Below are 25,317 nucleotides of genomic sequence, written 5' to 3' on the forward strand. Positions count from 1 at the left end.
TCCGTTTCACCTAATTTCTACCAGCATGTCACATGTGCAACCAGAAGGGGGAAAAAACTCCAGACCACTTTTACTCCACACACAGAGCTCTACCTTAAACAGGAGGTACCTAAAGCAGGAGGTACCTAAAGCAGGAGGTACCAGTGGTCAGATGATGCAGATGCTACAGGACTGTTTTGCTAGCACAGACTGGAATATGTTCCGGGATTCATCCAATGGCATTGAGGAGTACACCCCCTCTGTCACCGGCTTCATCAATAAGTGCATCAACGACGTTGTCCCCACAGTGACTGTACGTTCATATCCCAACCAGATGCCATGGATTACAGGCAACATCCGCATTGAGCTAAAGGCTACTGCTTTCAAGGAGCGGGACACTAATCCGGACGCTTATAAGAAATCCCGCTATGCCCTCAGATGAACCATCAAACAGAAGGCAGCGTGGAGTGTGATTGAGATTGTGTCATCTGTGGATCTGTTGGGGCGGTATGCGAATTGGAGTGGGTCTAGGGTATCCGGGAGGATGCTATTGATGTGAGCCATGACCAGCCTTTCAAAGCACTTAATGACTACTGACGATAATCATTTAGGCAGGTTACCTTCACTTCCTTGGGCACAGGGACTATGGTGGTCTGCTTGAAACATGTTGGTATTAGAGTCAGCCAGGGAGAAGTTGAAAATGTCAGTGAAGACACTTGCCAGTTGGTCCGCGTATGCTTTGAGTACACATCCTTGTAATCCATCTGGCACCATGGCTTTGTGAATGTTGACCTGTTTAAAAGGTCATGCTCACATCAGCTACAGAGAGCGTGATCACACAGTCATCCAGAACAGCTGGTGCTCCATTTAGCTCGTCTGGCAGGCTCGCGTCTGGGTTCCCCTTTTATTCCGTAACAGTTGTATTCGGCACGTGACAAATAACATTTTATTTTATCTTAACATGTTTTACTTCCCGCAACACAATTGTTTGTTGACGTTAAATTGCTAGCTAGTAGGCACCTCTAAAAGGATGAAAGAACAGCACAGCAAACCAAATAAGAAGTTGCTAGACCAGTGCGATTTTAAACAATCGTTGGGAAATGAATACAACCTGAAGTCAGAATCGAGAAATATAACAGATTCTACTGTTAGCTACTATGAGACAATATGAAAACACAGCAGCTGCTGCTTACAACAGTAACTTCCGGTCAAGGACATGATCTCGTTCGTGAAATATCTCCATCTGCTGTGCATGATAGGGACTCCACGGCTCAGAACGTTAACCCAAAACCCCCAAATAAGCATTAAACAACAAAATAATGATAATTAAACAACCACGGATGAGAAAGTTAATCAAAAAACACTATATATGCAGTAATGAATAAAAGAATGATAAACAAGTGCGGTTTATATTTATATTGGAATAAAAGGGGGGCTAGCGATAAACACTAGAATGAGGTACTGAGACATTACTTCGTGCCTCACCGGAGTTTTTATGCAGTAAGACTATATCCACAATTAGACATTTCAGTTATTTTAGACAAATTATTTTTCGGTTTTGAATGTCATACATATCCACACGAACGTATAAAATCGGTAACATTGTAGAAATGTTTTTAAAACAATGTCTAATGATTATAGAATATTCTGTAACGTTACCTTTCAAGCCTCATCCACTGCAGTCCCCTTTTCACAACATGTCCTTCGGGAACCTGGGTGGGTGAATGACTTCGTTGCTGTGTTGAAGAAAAGGTGATTGTTCATGCATTTTGTGCACACAGTTTGATATCTAAATGTATGTCGTGTTTTCAAAGGCTTAACTGGATCTGCTGGGCTATATAGTTAGCCTGTGAACCTTACCAAATCAGCTTGGGAGCTTTTAGCTGCATACTGAGTTTGCTTGCCAACACTACAAAAAGCCTTTAACTATGCAGCTGCTATGAATGCATGGGCAGGTGTCATATATAGCTAACTATCTTGGTAATTCAGTACTCCCTATGCTAAAATAGTTATAGTGGACGTACATCATACATAACATGGATAGGGCTGTCATTCAATCAGTTACATCATGTGTGTAACTTTAATCCAACAGAAATCTCGAATTTGACCACCATGGCTGCCCAGGTAACAGAATCAGACCAGATTAAACAGGTATATCGTGAGGATACTTCTCATACACAATTTAATCTGAGTGTTAAATGAACACATTCATAAAATATTGTTTCTGTTCACAGTTCAAAGAATTTCTTGGCACCTACAACAAACTCACAGAGAACTGCTTCATGGACTGTGTGAAGGATTTTACCACTAGAGAAGTAAAGCCAGAGGAGGTAGGTTGACTTCCTTGATGTTTTCTAGTTCCTTCGCAAAACCCATTGAATGAGAAAGTCAGAGTTCACTTCCCTCTGACCTTCTCCAATGGGCTTTGAGAATGAGGCGAGGTGTCAAGGAAATATAATGGAGATTTTCCCATACTCATGTCTGAGAAGTAAGTAGTTGTGGCCATTCTTCCAAATCCTGTCTCGTAATTGGAGGCTAGGAAGTGGATAATCTCATCCACCAGAAGGTTCTCTTTCTGTAGCAATCAAGCCTGGGGATGAGGTTAGGTATTGGGTAAAATAGGACACAATGTGGTATCATTCCTCCTCAACAAAACGTTATCACTGAATGTTCCTGTATGTTAAAAGTAACATTCTACCAGGTTAGCTTTAGTTGGAGTAGAAGCCTTTGCAGTGGACACCAATATTTGAAGAGGTGTAATATGTGATGTCATAGAACTGTCTTGGTTTCCCCCTCAGTCCACCTGCTCAGAGAGCTGCCTACAGAATTACCTGAAGATGACCCAGCGCATCTCCATGCGCTTCCAGGAGTACCACATCCAGCAGAACGAAGCCCTGGCACAGAAAGCAGGTTTAATGGGACCACGGTAGAGAACTACCGCCCTTTAAACATGGACATAACACCAGCAGTCCCCCATCCAGTCTGATCACAACACGATCTACACACCACTATGAAGCTGTTATTTGTGAATCAGTGGATGGCTAACCTACATCTACTTCTCAGGCTGATGACTGCTTGGACACTTCTAACCAGAGGGCTGTTATGAGCCCTCACAAGGAAAAGCCTGATCATGCTGAGTTTTGATCCAGGCAGAATGAGAATTTTTGTTTATTATAGTGTATGTAAAGTATTCTTTGTCTATGATGTGAATTAATAAGATACTAGCAATAACTTGGGAGTGTTAATTGTCCTTTTCATATAAAAATCCATATTTGTAAGTAAATGTCTAAACACTGACCATCATCCAGCTGTCCCCTCTTGTGCAACATTCATTAAATAGAATTACCTGGGTATACTGGTAAATTTCCATTTGTATAATGTCCTATTTTGTTTGACCGCTAAACTGTACAGAACAAAATGATAAACTCAACGTGTTGGTCCCACAAGCTTAAATGATCCCAGAAATGTTCCATACACAAAGTGGCAGTCCTCCGAGCTAGTTTCATCATAGTGCTTGAAGAAACTTTCAAAGTTCTTAATTTCCCACATTGACTGACCTTCATGTCTTAAAGTAATGGACTGTCATTTCTCTTTGCTTATTTGAGCTGTTCTTCCATATACCACCCCTACCTTGTCACAACTGATCGGCTCAAACACAAGGAGACATTCCACAAATTAACTTAACAAGGCCCGCCTGTTAATCGAAATGCATTCCAGTTAACCACATCATAAAGCTGGTTTAGAGTGCAAAGCTGTCAAGGCAAAGGGTGGCTACTTTGAATCTCATACTATTTTTTGATAACATTATTTCAGTTTTGATGTCTAAAAACGTATTCTACAATGTAGAAAATAGTGAAAGAAAAACCCTAGAATGACTAGGTGTTAATTTTGTCTGGGGGAAATAACAGTAAGCGTTAGGACAGAGGTGGACGCAGAACGTCCCTCGGAGTGTCCGTCCACATGTCAGTCTCTAAAATGATCAGTAATTCACAAGGGAAATATTTAAAAACTTTATTAGAAATGAAGAGCTCTGCTTATTTTACATTAAGATACAAAGACTTTGCTCAGGTAATCTTAATACCTTCTTTCCTTCATCCAGGAATCTGTAGGTAAACTTAGCTTTTAAAGGAAGTACTGTGTGTTTTAAACAAGTCCATAAAGGCATAAAAAACATTAATGTTCTGAATGCTTCCATGACACTTCTGTAGGGTTAGTTTCAGACTAATGCTGAAACCCACTGGGTCAGTATATAGTCAGTCTGTGTGTGTGAATGTTTCTACCAACTTGACATAAAAAAAGGTTTTAATATACCAGTACAAAGATGAGGTTTAAAAAAAATAATATAAGTCATTCTTTACAGTTTGTCAAATGTATTTTTCAAATTCATGGTTTAGGAAGATCTATATACAAAACAATCATAAGAAACCTCTGGGCTTCACATACTTATTCCTTAAGCAACTTTTATTTATTGGTCAGAACTCATGTCGAAATAAGAATAGATGTTTTAAATTATAACAAATACAAGTACCAAGAAACAAAGTGAAGGCCACCAAATTACGGTGTTCCCCAAAAACCATCTAGGGGGAAAAAAAAACATGTTGAGAAAGTTGAGTGCCCTGTTGAAAATGGGGGAAACATGTACTGCACAGTAGCTACCCAATTGAAACATCACAGTCAAAGTCTGCTTTTAGATGAGCACACAACATTCTTTCAATATCAGAATTTCCCATTGTCCAAACTGTGGAAGGTTCGTGTCTCTATATTGTAAAAAATACTAAAATGTGTCCACTGACAGAATAAATATATTTAACAATGCAAGAAACCTTTTTTACACAAAATTTCAGGGCTAGAAATCTTTCATTAAATAACTTCACTGTTGTGATATATTCTTTTTGAAATTTTCCATACTAAAATAAAAACTCTGCAATTACATATAAAAAGACAATACATTTGCAAAGGAAATTAGTCCACTGAAAACATTCTCCTGTGTTCCACTGTAATAAACCTTTTTCTAATCATTTTTTTATTACTTTTCTTAAAAAGAGACACAAAAATAGTTTTCATAATTAATCTGTGATAACACACTGCAATAATGGAAGACAACGGCTGCAGTTTTCAGTAAACTACATTCCCTTTCGCAATTGAATTTGTCCCACTTTTCCAAAATAGGGCAATCTGCTGTAACACGTGTACTTTGGCAGTTCTGATGGCGCAAGCGAACATAATTGACCTTTTTGCAAACAATGTCCAAGGTGGTTAAGTGACCATTATTAACATGGTGGTTAAGTGACCATTATTAACATGGGTAGGGACCCTTTACATTGTAGGTTACATACACAATGTATGTCTGGTTCTGCTGATAGACATCATTGATTCATTACTGAATCTAGATTGCTCCTGTTTGGGGAACCAGAGGAGGTTATATCTGTTTCTGACCGAGTAAGAAGAAGAAAAGTGCCATGGACTGTTCAAGGATGGAAAGTGAAGGGGTTTGGCTAGGAGTATCTGGGGTTTGTGGTTTCCTTTACATTCAACTCACGTAGAATCCATTTCCTGACAACACTACAGTAGGTGGACCACAATATCTACAAGGCAGGGAAGTGCAAGAAGTGGGAGTGGCCAAGTGGTGGATGGGATGCGGTAGGAGGGGTGAAAGGAGACAGAGGGGGGCAGTCGAGTGCTTTTGGCCGCTGGCTCTGGTGTATCAGTACGTGGGTATGCCTGAAATGGCACCTCTATGCCCTATATAGTGGACTACTTTTGACCAGGGCCTCTGGTCATTTAACACTGGCTTCTGGTCAAAAGATTTGCACTTTAAAGGGAATAGGGTGCCATTTCAGACACAACCGTGTCTCCAGGGAGGCAGCGGGATGGTGGGAAAGGGTAGTCGTCATGGGAACCGTGGGGGAGAAGGCGTGTCATCACCTGCACTCGACAACCACAGTGTTCTGAGTCGGTGAGGCGGAGGAAGGGCTCATCCCAGTGTCTGACGAGCCAGACGATGTTGAAGCTGTGGTGTGGGACACTGGGAGCGAGAGGGAGAGAGCAGGTTAGACAGCCGTATCCATCTTTCATACTCTGCACAATATTGTGGTGAGCAAAGAGACCATGGAAACAAAGCATACCATTACAATAAAGGAGGGGGAAGAGAGCAGGTTAGACCGCTGTAAGCATATAATAATACTTTGTAGTGCATGTCAAAATTTGATTAAGCAATCATTCAAAAACAAAAGCATTTCAATACAAAGCTATTCAAGCAGTTTGCTCTGGAACATGACTGAGGACAAGAGTAACATTGGGTCCGAGTTGGGATGGAACAGGAAAAGCCATCCTACCTTCTCTTTCTTTCTTCTTTAACCTCTTCCGCCTCCTGTCTATGGAGGCCACTTCAGACTTGAGTGACATGTAATACTTCCTTATATCCTGTAGTTTGTCTTGTAAGAAGGAAATCCTCTCAGCACTTGTCATGCTGTCCAGTTCATCTGCTCAGAGAGACACGAAGGTTCTTATTGTAATCGTCTGAGACCATCTGAACAAATACAGTTGAAGTCGGAAGGTTTAAATACACCTTAGCCAAATACATTTAAACTCAGTTTTACACAATTCCTGACATTTAATCCTAGTAAAAATTGAAAAAGTGAAAGTGTCTTAGGTCAGTTAGGATCACCACTTTGTTTTAAGAATGTGAAAAGTCAGAATAATAGAAATAATTATTTCAGCTTTGATTTCTTTCATCACATTCCCAGTGGGTCAGAAGTTTACATACTCTCAATTAGTTTTTGGTAGCATTGCCTTTAAATTGTTTAACTTGGGTCAAAAGTTTCAGGTAGCCTTCCACAAGCTTCCCACAATAAGTTGGGTGAATTTTGGCCCATTCCTCCTGACAGAGCTGGTGTAACTGAGTCAGGTTTGTGGGCCTCCTTGCTCACACACACACACCCACACACACCTTTTCAGTTCTGCCCACAAATCCACACATTTTCTATGGGATTGAGGTTAGGGCTTTGTGATGGCCACTCAAATACCTTGACTTTGTTGTCCTTAAGCAATTTTGCCACAACTTTGAAAGTATGCTTGGGGTTATTGTCCATTTGGAAGACCCATTTGCAAACAAGCTTTAACTTCCTGACTGATGTCTTGAGATGTTGCTTCAATATATCCACAATTTTCCTGTCTCATGATGCCATCTATTTTGTGAAGTGGACCAGTCCCTCCTGCAGCAAATCACCCCCACAACATGATGCTGCCACCCCCGTGCTTCATGGTTGGGATGGTGTTCTTCGGCTTGCAAGCCTAACCCTTTTTCCTTCAAACATAACGATGGTCATTATGGCCAAACAGTTCTATTTTTGTTTCATCAGACCAGAGGACATTTCTCCAAAAAGTACGATCATTGTCCCCATGTGCAGTTTCAAACCGTAGTCTGGCTTTTTTTATGGCGGTTTTGGAGCAGTGGCTTCTTCTTTGCTGAGCAGCCTTTCAGGTTATGTCGATATAGGACTCATTTTACTGTGGATATAGATACTTTTGTACCCGTTACCTCCAGCAACTTCACAGGGTCCTTTGCTGTTGTTCTGGGATTGATTTGCACTTTCGCATCAAAGTACATTCGTCTCTAGGAGACAGAACGCGTCTCCTTCCTGAGCGGTATGACGGCTGCGTGGTCCCATGGTGTTTATACTTGCATACTATTGTTTGTACAGATGAACGTGGTACCTTCAGGAATTTGGAAATTGCTCCCAAGGATGAACCAGAGTTGTGGAGGTCTACAATTTTTTTCTGAGGTCTTGGCTGATTTCTTATGATTTTTCCATGATGTCAAGAAAAGGGGCACTGAGTTTGAAGGTAGGTCTTGAAATACATCCACAGGTATTCTGATAGGCTATGTCATCATTTTCTGGAATTTTCCAAGCTGTTTAAAGGCACAGTCAACTTAGTGTATGTAAACTTCTGACCCACTGGAATTGTGATACAGTGAATTATAAGTGAAATAATCTGTCTGTAAACAATTGTTGGAAAAATTACTTGCGTCATGCAAAGTACATGTCCTAACCAACTTGCCAAAACTATAGTTTGTTAACAAGAAATTTGTGGAGTGGTTGAAAAACGAGTTTTAATGACTCCAACCTAAGTGTATGTAAACTTCAGACTTCAACTGTAGATACTTTGACCATTCAGCTATAAAGCTATGCGTGCTTTCGAAGCCATTTCATTTATCACAGTAAATATATTACATTTAAGAATATTCACAGAATGAAAGCTAAAATCCAAACCCCAGGCACGGTTTCCCGGATACAGATTAAGCCTAGTTATAAAAACAATGGAAACTCTACATTGAAGGGGATTTTTGTCCAGGACTAGGCTGTCTGGGAAACCGGATGCTATTGTTATTCTTCAACACCTGAGCTCAGTGTGATAAACAGGGATATAATCATTAATACATAGTTCCTATTGGATAAATTCAGGTAGGTCCCTCCGTGTTTGGTTCTATAGTGAATACACCCCTGATTAGTGATAAGTTCTACTTACTGAGCTGGAAGGTCCACTTGTATGTGCGAGGGGAGGGGAAGGAGGACTGCTTGTGTTTGTGCTTGTCCTTCTCTAACTCCTTACTGTTAGGAGAGACCAACTTCAGGCTTCCTTTAGACATTGAGTGTTTCACTGGAGTCATCTTACAGGAGGGGTCCATAACAGCCAGGTCCTCACTGTCACTGCTGTACTCTGGACACACATTTTAAATAATTTATTTGAACCCATAAATCACCTTACAGTCAAGAATGATTCAACCATTGACATGTTTTTTTTTTAGGTGAGTCGACGTAGGGCAGGATGGATGCCAAACGACGGCCTGTCATTAATGGAATCAAACTAGGGATGCATGATATATTGGTGAAGATATCAGAATCAGACAAGATTAGCCAAAAGTGTCAACATCGGCTCGATGTCTAGTTTAACGTCGATGTGCAAAACCGATGTCAAAGCTGACGTGCATACCTATATAACGTAGGTACATAAAGTAATGACATCACGTAAAATTTTGCTCTAAACATGCAACACAGCATTCCTAACCTAGCCCACAACGTCTGCTGTGTAGATCGAGCAGTCAACAAGTCAAACAGTCATTTGAAAGAGTAATACAATTTCAGCGAGACAACTCAAAGGCGAAATCCATAAACATCAAGATAATAGGATTCATTGCCCTTCTCAATCAACCATTCTGTCGTGGGTGATGTTCGCTTTCGCGACTTTTCGAGCACCGGTACACACTAGCGTTACCAAGTGCGCTATTTTTCAGATGTTGCCCTACCGGAGTTACACAGTAATAGCATCACTGCTATTAGCTTCACGACTGACGTTTGGACCAGCGATATCAGCCCCATGAGCATGCCGAGTCTGACAGCACAGTGGGTCACCGAGGATTTTGTACTGAGGAAAGTCTTATTTCATGCTCATGAATGTGCTGGTTGTCATACCACTGCTGCCATTTCAATGGCATTTGAGAACATGTTTGATACTTAGAAACATTAACACATTCCTAGCTCCATTTGAACTGACTGGAAAAATAAGCTCATCAACTTCGTCTGCAGCAGACGTGATACCCTCTGTCATGGCATTGAAATGCCTGCTCAACAAAACTGGCAACACAGGCTGTGAACAAGCGATTCGGTGGCATTCTCTCTTTACTGTCTCACCACCATGCTCGATGCTATGTACAAGGACCGCTACTTCGATGCAGACAAGAAACAGGGTTTACGTGAAATGTTACATACACAGCTGGACAAGATGGTAACGGACACAGTGACAGTGTGGTGTGTGTGTGTAACCTTTATTTAACTAGGCAAGTCAGTTAAGAACAAATTCTTATTTACGATAGCCTACACCAGCCAAACCCAGACGACGCTGGGCCAATTGTGCGCCGCCCTATGGGACTCCCAATCACGACTAGATGTGATACAGCCTGGATTCGAACCAAGGACTGTAGTGACGCCTCTTGCACTGAGATGCAGTGCCTTAGACCGCTGCGTCCATGTGTGTGTGTTAACTATTTAACTGTACTTAGAATGCTTACATTTTAAATATCGGTTATCGGTATCATTTTCTTTGGCAAGGAAAATATCGGATATCAGTATTGGCCAAAAATGTCATATCGGTGCATTACTAAATCAAACCATGCGACTTACCTGCTCCATTCTTTTCCATTTTGGATGTTGTGCTTGGCCGTTTCTGGTTGCGCTTCTGCTTCTTTGCAGAACAACTCATATTGCAGTCCATTAACCTTTTCTGACCTAATGATAAAAGGGAGAAAATTGAGTATATTCATTTCAGAGGACAGAGATGTTTCCCCATGAGTGTACAACTAAAACCTTATTTGCAATGAGTAAAATATGTATAAAAACGTGTGAGGAACTGTTCGCAATAAACACATTTTTACATTTACACTACCGTTCAAAAGTTTAGGGTCACTTAGAAATGTCCTTTTTTTTGAAAAGCACATGTTTGTCCATTAAAATAACATCAAATTGATCAGAAATTGATCAGACATTGTTAATGTTGTAAATGACTATTGTAGCTGGAAAAGGCAGATTTTTAATGGAATATCTACATAAGCATACAGAGGCCCATTATCAGCAACCATCATTCCTGTGTTCCAATGGCACTTGATCATTAGAAAACTCTTTTGCAATTATGTTAGCACAGCTGAAAACTGTTGTTTTGATTAACCTGTCTGGGATAGGGGGCAGTATTTTCACGGCCGGATAAAAAAAAAACACATACCCGATTTAAACTGGTTACTACTCTTGCCCAGAAACAAGAATATGCATATTATTAGTAGATTTGGATAGAAAACACAAAAGTTTCTAAATCTGTTTGAATGGTGTCTGTGAGTATAACATAACTCATATGGCAGGCAAAAACCTGAGAAAATTACAAGCAGGAAGTGGCCTGTCTGACAATTTGTAGTCCTTCTGTTGCATCTCTATCGAAATTACAGTATCTGTGCTGTTACGTGACACTTTCTAAGGCTTCCATTGGCTCTCTAAAGCCTTCAGAAAGCGGAATGACACGTCTCCTGTCTCTGGGCAGATAACAGCAGCAGAGTTTGTCAGTGGACTGCCTGGTGACAGAGAGACTGGAGATGCTCGTTCACGAGACCTCGCCATTTTTTTCTTTCACTCTTTGAATGAATACAACGTTGTCCGGTTGGAATATTATCGCTATTTTACGAGAAAAATAGCATAAAAATGGATTTTAAACAGCGTTTGACATGCTTTTAAAGTACGGTAAAGGAACATTTTGAATTTTTTTGTCACGAAATGCGCTCGCGCGTCACCCTTTGGATAGTGACCTGAACGCACAAACAAAACGGAGCTATTTGGATATAACTATGGATTACTTGGAACCAAAACAACATTTGTTGTTGAAGTAGAAGTCCTGGGAGTGCATTCTGACGAAGAACAGCAAAGGTAATACAATTTTTCTAATAGTAATTCTGAGTTTAGGTTGCCCCAAACTTGGCGGGTGTCAAATTAGCTAGCCGTGATGGCTGAGCTATGTACTCAGAATATTGCAAAATGTGCTTTCGCCAAAAAGCAATTTTAAAATCTGACATAGCGAAGGCATAAAGGAGTTCTGTATCTATAATTCTTAAAATAATTGTTATGTATTTTGTCAACGTTTATCATGGAGTAACTTAGTAAATTCAACGGAAGTTTGCGGTGGGTATGCTAGTTCTGAACATCACATGCTAATGTAAAAAGCTGGTTTTTGATATAAATATGAACTTGATTGAACAAAACATGTATGTATTGTATAACATAATGTCCTAGGAGTGTCATCTGATGAAGATCAAAGGTTAGTGCTGCATTTAGCTGTGGTTTGGGTTTTTGTGACATATATGCTTGCTTTGAAAATGGCTGTGTGATTATTTTTGGCTGGGTACTCTCCTGACATAATCTAATATTTTGCTTTCGCTGTAAAGCCTTTTTGAAATCGGACAATGTGGTTGGATTAATGAGAGTCTTATCTTTCAAATGGTGTAAAATAGTCATATGTTTGAGAAATTGAAGTTATAGCATTTTTGAGGTATTTGTATTTCGCGCCATGCGATTCCACTGGCTGTTGAATAGAGTGGGACGCTAACATCCCACCTAGCCCAGAGAGGTTAAAGAAGAAATAAAACTGGCCTTCTTTAGACTACTTGAGTATCTGGAGCATCAGCATTTGTAGGTTCGATTACAGGCCCAAAATGGCCAGAAACAAAGAACTTTCTTCTGAAACTCATCAGTCTATTCTTGTTCTGAGAAATGAAGGCTATTCCATGCGAGCTCTGATACAAGGCTGTGTACTACTCCCTTCACAGAATAGTGCAAACTGGCACTACCAGAGAAACAGACGCCTCACAAGTCCTCAACTGGCAGCTACATTAAATAGTACAGGCAAAACACCAGTTTCAACGTCAACAGTGAAGAGGCAACTCCGGGATACTGGCATTCTAGGCAGAGTTGCAAAGAAAAAGACATATCTCAGACTGACCAATAAAAAGAAAAGATTAAGTTGGGCAAAAGAACAGACACTGGACAGAGGAACTCTGCCTAGAAGGCCAGCATCCCGGAATCACCTCTTCACTGTTGAGAATGGTGTTTTGCGGGTACTACTTAATGAAGCCGCCAGTTGAGGTCTAGTGAGGCGTCTGTTTCTCAAACTACACATTCTAATGTACTTGTCCTCTTGCTCAGTTGTGCACCGGGGCCTGCCACTCCTCTTTCTATTCTGGTTAGAGCCAGTTTACGCTGTTCTGTAAATTGAGTAGTACACAGGGTTGTACGAGATCTTCAGTTTCTTGGCAATTTCTCGCATGGAATAACTTTCATTTCTCAGAACAAGAATAGACTGACGAGTTTCAGAAGAAAGTTTTGTTTCTGGCCATTTTGAGCCTGTCATCAAACCCACGCTGATGCTCCAGATACTCAAGTAGTCTAAAGAAGGCCAGTTGTATTGCTTCTTTAAATCAGAACAACAGTTTTCAGCTGTGCTAACAATTGCAAAATAGTTTTCTAATGATCAATTTACCTTTTAAAATTATAAACTTGGATTAGCTAACACAACGTGCCATTGGAACACAGGAGTGACGGTTGCTGATAATGGGCCTCCATAGATATTCCATAAAAAATCTGCCATTTCCAGCTACAATAGTCATTTACAACATTAACGATGTCTACACTGTATTTCTGATCAATTCGATGTTATTTTAAAAAGGACAAAAAAATGTGCTTTTCTTTCAAAACAAGGACATTTCTAAGTGACCCCAAACCTTTGAACGGTAGTATACATTTGAGTCATTTAGCAGACGTTCTTATCCAGAGCGACTTATAGGACCAGTTAGGGTTAAATGCCTTGCTCAAGGTCACAGAGATTTTGCCTAGTTGGCTTAGGAATTTGAACCAGCGACCTTTCGGTTACTGGCCCAACGCTCTAACCGCAAGGCTAAATGGATATAGCCTATTCTATGCCAGTCTGTATGTGACCCACCTCTGTCCTTGGTGTCCCTCTCCTGTAGTGACACGCTGGAGTTGCTAGAGCTGGTGTTGGCTTCAAAGCAGTTGGAGTTGGCCGACTCATTATCACCGAGCCCCTCCTGAGACTCCCCAGCTACGCTGTCAACCTCGATGGTGACGTCGCTCTCACTCTTGGTGCTTATAGACTCATCAGGGCTAGGGGCCGAGGTGGGGGAAAAGACTTGTGGAGGAGCAGTGCCACCGGAGGACGGAGGAGGGTTGTTGTGGGTCTGGTGGGAGGAGGCATTGGATGGAGGGGGAGCATGGACTTTCCCTTGGCTCATCATCATTAGGAGGTCTTCTGCTGAGGTCTTGTCCTTCTCATCCAGGTCGTCCAAATCCACCTCATGGCAGACCAGCGCCTCAGGCCCTATCTGGGGCATCAGCTCCTCCTCTGCCCCATAGTCTGGCTGCTCCGACCTGGGCTGACCTCCTGCGACACCCCCCTCTCCTGGACCTCGACACCGCACCTCCGGAGTGAGGGCAGGCATCTCTGTTTTAACCTCCGGCTCCGTTTTACCCTTCGCTTGCGTCAGACACTCTTCTTCTTTCAGTCCCCCCGACTCCAGCCTCCGCTCTGGAATCGTGTGCCTCCCGCCCGGCGAGTCGTGGGGCCTCCCGCCCGGCGAGTCGTGGGGCCTCCCGCCCGGCGAGTCGTGGGGCCTCCCGCCCGGCGAGTCGTGGGGCCTCCCGCCCGGCGAGTCGTGGGGCCTCCCGCCCGGCGAGTCGTGGGGCCTCCCGCCCGGCGAGTCGTGGGGCCTCCCGCCCGGCGAGTCGTGGGGCCTCCCGCCCGGCGATACCATTCTGACAGTATCCTCCCTCCAGTCTAGACGCACCTTCTTGTCCGGCGTCCTGTGGTCGGTGGCTTTACGCTTGGCCACGCCTCTCTCCTCCCTGCAGATCTCCTCTTCCGGGGCGGAGTCTGTGTCGGAGTCCATGATGGGGAGGTCGGGCATGCTGGGGAGGTGCTCAGCAGGGAGACAGTGAAGGACCACCATGGGCTCATCCTGCCTCTTCAGGGGGCATGGGCTGGGGAACGACTCCGTCTCAGTGTGGTTGGGAGTGGTGGTGGATATCTCAGAGCCAGTGTTGTTGGTGTTCCTCTCTGGGTCTCTAACGTTACTTCTACGTGATGCTTTAGGCCTGGGGGATTTCAGGTTAGGGGGGTCCTCCTCCTTGGGTCTGTCAGGTTCAGGGGTCATGGGAGGCATCTGGGGCTGCTCCTCAGCCTCATCTTTCTCAGGCTCCCTCTCAGGGAGTTTGTCCTCTTGCTGCTGCTCCTTCTCCTTAGGGCTGCTGGGGGGCTGGAGCTGTGCTGCTGCCTGGGCTGCTGCGGCGGCCACTGCCTCTGCTCTTCCTCTCTCCACCCTCAGGTCCTCCTCCTCTTCCTGTTTACGGGCCGTGGCGGGGTCGGTTCTCTCCGCCCATGCAGGCTTCTTCTCCGGCGACTCCTCTGACTCACTGTCCTCAGACGAATTCCCTGACTCATCTAAAAGAAGTAGAAGGGGCACATAAAGCGTTAGCTTCCATCCATCAAAAGTCCAGGCTTGAATCCATAAAATAACCATTACTTCCAAACACCAAGGCACAGTTTCCCCAGACACAGATTAAGTGTAGTCCTGGACTGAAAATCAAGCCCAATGCAGAATATGCACTGAAAGAGCTACTTTAGTCCAGGACTAGGTTTAACTTCTTTGGGATAGGGGGCAGTATTTTCACAGCCGGATAAAAAACGTCCCCGATTTAACCTGGTTACTACTCCTGCCCAGAAACTAGAATATGCATATAATTAGTAGATTTGGATAGAAAACACTCTAAAGTTTCTAAAACTGTTTGAATGGTGTCTGTGAGTATAATCGAGCTCATATGGCAGGCCAAAACCTGAGAAGATTCCATACAGGAAGCGCCCTATCTGACAATTTGTTGTCCTTCTGTTGCATCTCTATCGACATTACAGCATCTGTGCTGTAACGTGACATTTTCTAAGGCTTCCATTGGCTCTCTAAAGCCGCCAGAAAGTGGAATGGGGTGTCTGCTGTCTCTGGGCAAAGAACAGCAGCAGAATTTGTAAATGGTCAGCCTGGGGACAGTGAGACAGATGCGCGTTCACGAGACTACTGCACTTTTTTCTTTCAGCCTTTGAATGAATACAACGTTGCCCGGTTGGAATATTATTGCTATTTTACGAGAAAAATAGCATAAAAATGTAGTTTAAACAGCGTTTGACATGCTTCTAAGTACGGTAATGGAATATTTTGAAATTTTGTGTCACGAAATGCAATCGCGCGTCACCCTTCGGATAGTGACCTGAACGCATGAAAAAAACGGAGCTATTTGAATATAACTATGGATTATTTGGAACCAAAACAACATTTGTTGTTGAAGTAGAAGTCCTGAGAGTGCATTCTGACGAAGAACAGCAAAGGTAATACAATTTTTCTAATAGTAATTCTGAGTTTAGTGAGCCCCAAACTTGGTGGGTGTCAAAATAGCTAGCCGTGATGGCCGAGCTATGTACTCAGAATATTGCAAAATGTGCTTTCGCCGAAAAGCTATTTTAAAATCTGACACCGCGATTGCATAAAGGAGTTCTGTATCTATAATTCTTAAAATAATTATGTACTTTGTCAACGTTTATCATGAGTAATTTAGTAAATTCACCGGAAGTTTGCGGTGGGTATGCTAGTTCTGAACATCATATGCTAATGTAAAAAGATGGTTTTTGATATAAATATGAACATGATTGAACAAAACATGCATGTATTGTATAACAATGTCCTAGGAGTGTCATCTGATGAAGATCAAAGGTTAGTGCTGCATTTAGCTGTGGTTTGGGTTTATGTGACATATGCTTGCTTGGAAAATGGCTGTGTGATTATTTGTGTCTATGTACTCTCCTAACATAATCTAATGTTTGGCTTTCGCTGTAAAGCCTTTTTGAAATCGGACAATGTGGTTAGATTAACGAGAGTCTTATCTTTAAAATGGTGTAAAATAGTTGATTGTTTGAGAAAATTGAATTGTTTTTTTAGTTGGTTTTGTATTTCGCGCCGTGCGATGCCATTCCGCTAGCGGAACATCTGTCCTCAACAGGTTAATCTGTGTCTGGTAAAACCCACCTCAGTTGGCAAGAAACACCCTCTAATCGTCCTTAAATGTTGACTATCATAGTTCTCTCATTTAGAGGTATGTACCTACCATTGGAGTTGGCATCCCTGTCCGAGTCATACATCCCAGAGGTTCTTCTTGTGCGTTGGCGAGGGGTACCTGTTCAGAGACAAATTTTATGAATAAAGTTGTCATGACAGACGACCATATCTGTTCTACGTTTTGGTCTGAACATTCTGTAACATTGCTGAACGAGCCCCACAGGTTCACTCTCTCCATAGGATTGATAATAGGTGCAGATTAAGGTGAGGAGAAAAGAAAGCCAAGGTTCACTATCGGGATGTACCCGTGGAGTCACGTTACATGCTGGTTTAGGTACAGGTCTCGTGTCTCTTACCCTCTCCATTGGGCAGGGGTGAGGTGTCAGATTTGCTCTTGCTGCTGGAGCGCCCCTCACGGCTGGGGGTCTTGGAGACACTGCGGTTGGCACTGGGGGGAGTGGTTCTGAGAAGAGGGCGACCTCTCAACCCACCCAGCTTCCCCTGCTTGTCCTTCTCTCCATCCTCTTTGTTCATGACTTTCTTTTTCTGTTTATTTTTTGTTCCGCCCTTGTCGACAGGCCAGATGATCCGGTCTGCTTTGACCCACTCATCATACCTAGAGAGGGGAAATGAAACCATAAACATTATAGCTAGACTCACTCATAGCTATAGAGGTGAAATTAACCCATAAACATTATAGCTAGATTTAAAAGATTTAAGCGTCCCGAAAAAACGCTTAAGCAGCCCGTCCAAGGGTTGCTATGGCAGAAGAATCCTTGCACGACATTGAATGTCAAAGTAATTTCAAAAACAGAGAAATATAGAGAAAGGTGGAAAACTAATAGAATCATAAAAACAAATCCCCATCATCTCTTTCAGGTGGGTGAAAACGGAAATATGTGTCCATGGGTTACCTGACATTCCAGCCGTAGTAGTGTACCAGGTAGAGGACATCTCCGGCATCATCGTTCTCAGTTTTCTTGATGTTGGCCTCGTATATCTTCTGGGTCTTCCCTCGGCCGTACTTTACCTTCACCTTAGTCCCTGTCACAGAGTCCTCATCCTCAGCCCTGTAGAGAAAGACAGATCAAAACAGGGCCAAAGGAAAAACCTATGCGCAGAAAAGCTTTGCCTGACGACTCATGATCCTGAATTTAGTTCTGTTGCTCTATCGACGATCACTGTCTGTTCATTGTCTGAAACTGACATCCTAGAATTAGTTTGTGTGACGTCAAAATGAGTGACGAACACAACAAATTCAACAGTGATTAACCAGAGTATCAACGTTGATGACATTTTGTAGGCCGGCTCTGGCCAAACCGATCAGTTTCTAGGACCAATCAAAACGGTCAGAATGTGTTCGCATTCCAGAAGACGTCAGGGAGGAGAATCCAGAGCCTTGTTCAGTTGACAAACACTCTCGAATGTTGCATATAAAAATGTCATGAAAAGAGCCAATCTGATTCCTTATTCTACATGTCGGAGGCATGTTTGATCTAAAATGTTCCGTCCTGCTGAACACTCCCCAGACTCACTGTAGAGAAAGAGCATTAATGGGCCAGGCGTTTGGCCCTGAGCAATATGGATGGGTAGCCAGGCAACAGAAAAGTTGTCCCAAATAGCCTTTTAAATCTTTTAGTAACCCAACCCATGCTTACTTACAGTGCCCATTCACAAAAATAAAGCTAGCTGCTTATGTTTAGCTGCTCACCCTTGCCTAAAATATCCCTAATCATGACTGGAATCAAAAGGTGATTGTGTAAACCGTGTTAAAAAAAGAAAAGAAAAAGCCGTTGCTAGCTAGCCTCCAAAAGCCGGTTACTATCACCATTAACACTGGTTCAAAGCTTCAGAAAATATTCATACCCCTTGACTTATTCCAATTACAGCCTGAATCCAACATGTATTAAATGCATGTACCACCCATCTACACACAATACCCCATAAAAGTGAAAAAAATTAAAAGTTTGCAAATGTATTGAAAATTAAATATCTAATTTACAGAAGTATTCACACCCCTGAGTCAATATTTAGTAAAAGCACAGCTGTGAGTGTCTGGGTAAGTCTAAGTGCTTTCCACACCTGGATTATGCAACATTTGCCCATTACTCTTTTCAAAATGCATCAAGCTCTCTCAAATTGGTTGTTGATCTTTTCTAGACAACCATTTTTCAGGTCTTGCCATAGATTTTTAAGTATATTTTAGTCAAAACTGTTCCTTGGCCACTCAGGAACATTCACGGTCTTCTTGGTAAGCAGCTCTAGTGTAAATTTGACCTTGTGTTTTAGGTTATTGTCCTGCTGAAAGGTGAATTCATCTCCCAATGTCTAGTGGAAAGCTGACTGAACCAGGTTTTCCTCTAGGATTTGACCTGTGTTTAGAGCCATACGGTTTAGTTTTTTATCCTGAAAAACTCCCCTGTTAACAATTTCAAGCATACCAAATAACATGATGCAGCCAACACTCTGCTTGAAAATATGGAGAGTGGTACTCAGTAATGTGTTGTATTAGATTTGCCCCAAACATAACACTTTGTATTCAGGACAAAAAGTGAATTGGTTTGCAGTATTACTTATTGCAAACAGGATGCATGTTTTGGAACATCTGCACTCTGTACAGGCTTCCTGTCAATTAGGTTAGTATTGTGGAGTACCTACAATGTTGTTGATCCATCCTCAGTTTTTTTATTTTACCTTTATTTAACCAGGTGAGCTAGTTGAGAACAAGTTCTCATTTACAACTGCGACCTGGCCAAGATAAAGCAAAGCAGTGCGACAGAAAGAGTTACACATGGAATAAACAAGCATACTGTCAATAACACAAAATAGAAAAGAAATAAAGTCTATATACAGTGTGTGCAAATGGCATGAGGAGTTAAGGCAATAAATAGGCCATAGTAGCAAAGTAATTACAATTTAGCAGATTAAAACCTCTTACATCTACACGTTCCGCTAGCGGAACGTCTGCTCCAATATCCAATTATGGGCGGGGCGCGAAATTCAAACTCCTCTAAATCCGAAAACTTACACTTTTCAAACATATGACTATTTTACAGCTATTTAAAGACAAGACTCTCCTTTATCTAACCAAACTGTCCGATTTCAAAAAGGCTTTACAGCGAAAGCAAAACATTAGATTATGTCAGCAGAGTACCCAGCCAGAAATAATCACACAGCCATTTTTCAAGCTAGCATATCATGTCACATAAACCCAAACCATAGCTAAATGCAGCACTAACCTTTGATGATCTTCATCAGATGACACACCTAGGACATTGTGTTATACAATACATGCATGTCTGTTCAATCAAGTTCATATTTATATCAAAAACCAGCTTTTTACATTAGCATGTGACGTTCAGAACTAGCATTCCCACCGAACACTTCCGGTGATTTTACTAAATTACTCACGATAAACGTTCACAAAAAGCATAACAATTATTTTAAGAATTATAGATACAGAACTCCTCTATGCACTCGATATGTCCGATTTTAAAATAGCTTTTCGGATGAAGCACATTTTGCAATAATCTAAGTACATAGCCCGGCGTTACAGGGCTAGCTATTTAGACACCCTGCAAGTTTAGCCTTCACCAAAATCACATTTCCTATAAGAAAAATGTTCTTACCTTGCTTGTTCTTCATCAGAATACACTGCCAGGACTTCTACTTCAATAACAAATGTAGGTTTGGTCCCAAATAATCCATCGTTATATCCAAACAGCGACGTTTTGTTCGTGCGTTCTAGACACTATCCCAACGCTAAATCTCGGCCACGAGCATGACGCAAAATATGACAAAAAATTTCTAAATATTCCATTACCGTACTTCGAAGCATGTCAACCGCTGTTTAAAACCAATATTTATGCAATTTATCTCGTAGAGAAGCGATAATATTCCGACCGGGAATCTGCCTGTCTGTAAACTGAGGAAAAAACCGAAAGCCGGGGGCGGGGCGTGTCACGCGCCTAAGGCTTAGTCCATTGAGTGACCACTTAGCTTTTGCTCTCCTTTGTTTCAGCCAGGGCTTTGAATTACGTCATTCCTGTTTTTTCCCGGGCTATGAGACCTCATTGGAGACGTGCGAAGTGTCACGTAAGAGCAGAGATCCTTTGTAAACGATAGAGATAATAAAGAAGGGCAAGAAATGTTCAGACAGGGTACTTCCTGAACAGAAGCATCTCAGGTTTTTGCCTGCCATAGGAGTTCTGTTATACTCACAGACACCATTCAAACAGTTTCAGAAACTTTGGAGTGTTTTCTCTCCAAAGCTAATAATTATATGCATATTCCAGTTTCTGGGCAGGACTAATAATCAGATTAAATCAGGTACGTTTTTTATCCAGCCGTGAAAATACTGCCCCCTAGCCATAACAGGTTAACACTGGAGTGATAGATGAGCAGATGATGATGAGCAGATGGTGTGTAAGTAGTGATACTGGTGTGCAAGAGAGCAGCAAAGTAAATAAAAACAATATGGGGATGAGGTAGGTAGATTGGGTGGGCTATTTACAGATGGACTATGTACAGCTGCAGCGATCGTTAGCTGCTCAGATAGCTGATATTTAAAGTTAGTCAGGGAAACGTAAGTCTCCAGCTTCAGCGATTTTTGAAATTCGTTCCAGTCACTGGCAGCAGAGAACTGGAAGGAAAGGTGGCCAAAGGAGGTGTTGGCTTTGTGGATGACCAGTGAGATATACAGTTCTCTCCTATCACAGCCATTAAACTCTGTAACTGTTTTAAAGTCCCCGTTGGCCTCATGGTGAAATCCCTGAGCGGTTTAATTTCTCTCTGGAAATTGACTTAGGAAGGACACCTGTATCTTTGTAGTGACTGGGTGTATTGATACAACATGCAAAAGTGTAATTAATAACATCACCATGCTCAAAGGGATATTCAATGTCTGCTTTTTTATTTATTTTTACCCATGTAACAATAGGTGCCCCTCGAGGCATTGGGAAAACCTCCCTGGTCTTTGTGGTTGAATCGGTGTTTGAAATTCACTGCTCGACTGAGGGATCTTACAGATAATTGTGTAGGTGAGGAAGTCATTCAAAAATCATGTTAAAAACTATTGTGCTCCGAGGCCATGCAACTCATGTCCATGCAACTTATTGACTTGTTAAGCACATTTTTACTCCTGAACTTCGAGGCTTGCCATAACAAAGGGGTTTAACCTCTCTAGGGTAGGGGGCAGTATTTTCACATCCGGATAAAAAAACGTACCCGATTTAATCTGGTTATTACTCCTGCCCAGAAACTAGAATATGCATATAATTGTTTTATTTGGATAGAAAACACCCTAAAGTTTCTAAAACTGTTTGAATGGTGTCTGTGAGTATAACAGAACTCACATGGCAGGCCAAAACCTGAGAAGATTGCATACAGGAAGTGCCCTCTCTGACCATTTCTTGGCCTTCTATAGCCTCTTTATGGAAAATAGAGGATCTCTGCTGTAACGTGACATTTTCTAAGGCTCCCATAGGCTCTCAGAAGGCGCCAGAACGGGGAATGATGACTCTGCAGTCCCTGGCTGAAAAACAGTAGCGCATTTGGATAGTGGTCGATCTGAGAACAATGAAACGGGGGCGCGTGTGCATGTGAAGAGTCCATTTTACATTTTCAGTCTTTGAACGAAAACGACGTCTCCCGGTCGGAATATTATCGCTATTTTACGAGAAAAATCGCAAAAAAAATTATTTTAAACAGCGTTTGACATGCTTCGAAGTATGGTAATGGAATATTTAGAATTTTTTTGTCACGACATGCATCCGCGCGTCACCGTTTGGATAGGGACCTGAACGCACGGACAAAAAGGAGGATATTTGAACATAACTATGGATTATTTTGAACCAAAACAACATTTGTGGATGAAGTAAAAGCCCTGGGAGTGCATTCTGACGAAGAACAGCAAAGGTAATCCAATTTTTCTTATAGTAATTCTGAGTTTAGTGAACGACAAACTTGGTGGGTGTCAAAATAACTAGCCCGTGATGGCGAGCTATCTACTCAGAATATTGCAAAATGTGCTTTTGCCGAAAAGCTATTTTAAAATCTGACACCGCGATTGCATAAAGGAGTTCTGTATCTATAATTCTTAAAATAATTGTTATGTTTTTTGTGAACGTTTATCGTGAGTAATTTAGTAAATTCACCGGAAGTTTTTGGTATGTTTGCTAGTTCTGAACGTCACATACTAATGTAAAAAGCTGGTTTTTGATATAAATATGAACTTGATTGAACAAAACATGCATGTATTGTATAACATAATGTCCTAGGAGTGTCATCTGATGAAGATCATCAAAGGTTAGTGCTGCATTTAGCTGTGGTTTTGGTTTTTGTGACATATGCTGGCTTGATAAATGGGTGTGTGATTATTTCTGGCTGGGTACTCTGCTGACATAATCTAATGTTTAGCTTTCGTTGTAAAGCCTTTTTGAAATCGGACAATGTGGTTAGATTAGCGAGAGTCTTGTCTTTAAAATGCTGTAAAACAGTCATATGTTTGAGAAATTGAAGTTATAGCATTTTTAAGGTTTTTGAATATCGCGCCACTCGATTCCACTGGCTGTTGACATACCCGAGAGAGGTTAATACATTTCAGCTTTTAATTTTGTATACCGTAAATTCCGGACTATAAGCCGCAACTTTTTTCTCACGCTTTAAACAATGACATGGCTAATATATGGATTTTTCCCGTTTAAAAATTTTTTTTTTATTGAAAAACACATTCTGTGACGTGCTCAGTTTTTTGGCGGCATGAAGCTTTCATTAGACCAATGAAATTGCCGAACGGGTTAAGGTCAAAACTTTTTTGTTTACTGTTTAGATTAAATCGAGCGCTCTCAAACTTCCCATCATTCTGATTACGGTAGTCATTGTGTCACACTCATCATGGCAAAGACACGGAGAAATGCATATGATGCAGCTTTCAAGTTGAAGGCGATTGATCTGGCTGTTGGAAAAGGAAATAGAGCTGCTGCACGGGAGCTTGGTCTTAATGAGTCGATGATAAGACGTTGGAAACAGCAGCGTGAGGAATTGACTCAGTGCAAAAAGACAACTAAAGCTTACTGCTAATTATTTTATTTTTTTACAAGCCGTGTTTCGTTAAAGCCTATTTATTTTTGTTACAAGCCATGTTTCGTTAAAGCCTATTTATTTTTGTTATAAGCCGTGTTTCGTTAAAGCATGTGTAAAGTTAATTTGTTTCAATGTACCGGTAGGCACCGGCGGCTTATAGACATGTGCGGCTTATTTATTTTCAAAATAATATTTTTTTTTAAATTCAGTGGGTGCGGCTTATATCCAGGTGCGCTTAATAGTCCGGAAATTACGGTAATTAGGATAAATAATAATAATAAAAAAAAAAGGCATAATTCCACTTTGACATTATGGAGTATTGTGACAAAAAAATCTCCAATGAATCCTTTTTAAATTAAGGCTGTAACACAACAAAATGTGGAAAAAGTCTAGGGTTGTGAATACTTTCTGAAGGCACTGTAGTTAGAGCAGCTGACAACTTGACAGACCACTGTTCATAAAGCCGCAAACGCTAATTTTCATCCAAACTCTGGGCAGGACACATTGCTTTACCCTGGTAGGCCATACTACTCAAGGATTCACTAGACTCCTTTTCTGTGATCAAACAAAAGCATCCTGCAGTAACGTCACAAACGACCTTTGGGCTCCCTGTAGAGCCATCACAACGAGGCTCTCAAACTCAGTGAAGAAGCTTTCAGCCAATACTACTTGCACTACTCCAATTTCACATGATAGAAATGGGACTCATTCATTAGTTCACACCGTAGCAAAATGTTTTGCAACAAAAATGTGAGTTTCTTATTGGGCAAGTTAAGCTAGGTCTTCTTTCCCCGTTTCGGTCAGTTTGCTTCTTAGTGAATACAGTGAGCTCTGCACGCTACAGCAAAAAAAAATATAAAAATCAGCTGTTTCTAAAAATATTTAAATAATCTCAGAGACTATAACAGAATTGATATAGCAGGTGAAAATCTGAAGAAAAACCAAGCAGAATTTTTTGGGGGGCGGTCCAAGGCTCTTACAATGGAAAGCGATTGGTCCTATGTAATTCCGGCGCCCATACTGCAATTCCTATGGCTTCCACTAGATGTCAGACTTTATTCAAGGTTTCAGGCTTGTTTATTGAAAAACGAGCAAGAATTTGGAGTTTTGGTGAAGAGAGCACCGGAACAATATCAGTCTTTCGGCACGCGAGGAAGAGGGCGCGTGCTTACCAATTTCACTTTCCTATTGAACATACTACTTTCCGTATGAAATATTATAGTTTATTTACATTTTAGGGTACCTGAGGATTAAATAGAAACGTCGTTTGACTTGTTTGGACGAAGTTTAGCAGTAGCTTTATCGACTCCTTTGTCTGCATGTTGAACGAGTGGATTACTGAAATCAATGGTGCCAACTAAACTGACCTTTTGGGATATAAAGAAGGATTTTATCTAACAAAACGACCATTCATGTTGTAGCTGGGACCCTTGGGATTGCAAACAGAGGAAGATCTTCAAAAGTAAGTGATTTATTTAAATCGCTATTTGTGATTTTGTGAAGCCTGTGCTGGTTGAAAAATATGTTGATGTGGGGCGCAGTCCTCAGAC

The 25,317-nt window shown here is 41.6% G+C and overlaps 2 protein-coding genes across 7 annotated transcripts in view; one reads left to right on the forward strand and one right to left on the reverse strand.

Annotated features, from left to right (window-relative positions):
- The first annotated feature begins 1,242 nt into the window (after positions 1 to 1,242).
- On the forward strand, positions 1,243 to 3,348 carry LOC115162090 (mitochondrial import inner membrane translocase subunit Tim9). Of its 2 annotated transcripts, XM_029713050.1 has the most exons (5): positions 1,243 to 1,479; positions 1,647 to 1,731; positions 2,072 to 2,130; positions 2,214 to 2,309; positions 2,778 to 3,348. In XM_029713050.1, the coding sequence occupies exons 3-5, from the start codon at positions 2,092 to 2,094 to the stop codon at positions 2,907 to 2,909; spliced, it is 267 nt and encodes an 88-aa protein (XP_029568910.1). In that variant the 5' UTR covers positions 1,243 to 1,479; positions 1,647 to 1,731; positions 2,072 to 2,091; the 3' UTR covers positions 2,910 to 3,348. The 2 variants fall into 2 exon arrangements, with proteins under 2 accessions (XP_029568910.1, XP_029568911.1); XM_029713051.1 differs by lacking the exons at positions 1,243 to 1,479; positions 1,647 to 1,731 and having other exon boundaries at positions 2,016 to 2,130.
- Positions 3,349 to 3,977: 629 nt separating this feature from the next.
- Positions 3,978 to 25,317, reverse strand: part of LOC115162072 (AT-rich interactive domain-containing protein 4A) — a 55,595-nt gene continuing 34,255 nt past the window's right edge. For all 5 annotated transcript variants that reach the window (XM_029713022.1, XM_029713019.1, XM_029713021.1 and 2 more), the window contains 8 exons: positions 17,599 to 17,754; positions 17,041 to 17,300; positions 16,734 to 16,802; positions 13,510 to 15,024; positions 10,161 to 10,265; positions 8,509 to 8,700; positions 6,315 to 6,461; positions 3,978 to 6,004 (listed from right to left, as the gene is read on the reverse strand). In XM_029713022.1, the coding sequence (XP_029568882.1) occupies positions 5,901 to 6,004; positions 6,315 to 6,461; positions 8,509 to 8,700; positions 10,161 to 10,265; positions 13,510 to 15,024; positions 16,734 to 16,802; positions 17,041 to 17,300; positions 17,599 to 17,754 (2,548 nt within the window). In that variant the 3' untranslated portion in view covers positions 3,978 to 5,900. The remainder of the gene's footprint in view (positions 6,005 to 6,314; positions 6,462 to 8,508; positions 8,701 to 10,160; positions 10,266 to 13,509; positions 15,025 to 16,733; positions 16,803 to 17,040; positions 17,301 to 17,598; positions 17,755 to 25,317) is intronic.

Source organism: Salmo trutta, chromosome 25 (assembly GCF_901001165.1).
Source record: "Salmo trutta chromosome 25, fSalTru1.1, whole genome shotgun sequence".
In the NCBI taxonomy this organism is placed as follows: Eukaryota; Metazoa; Chordata; class Actinopteri; order Salmoniformes; family Salmonidae; genus Salmo; species Salmo trutta.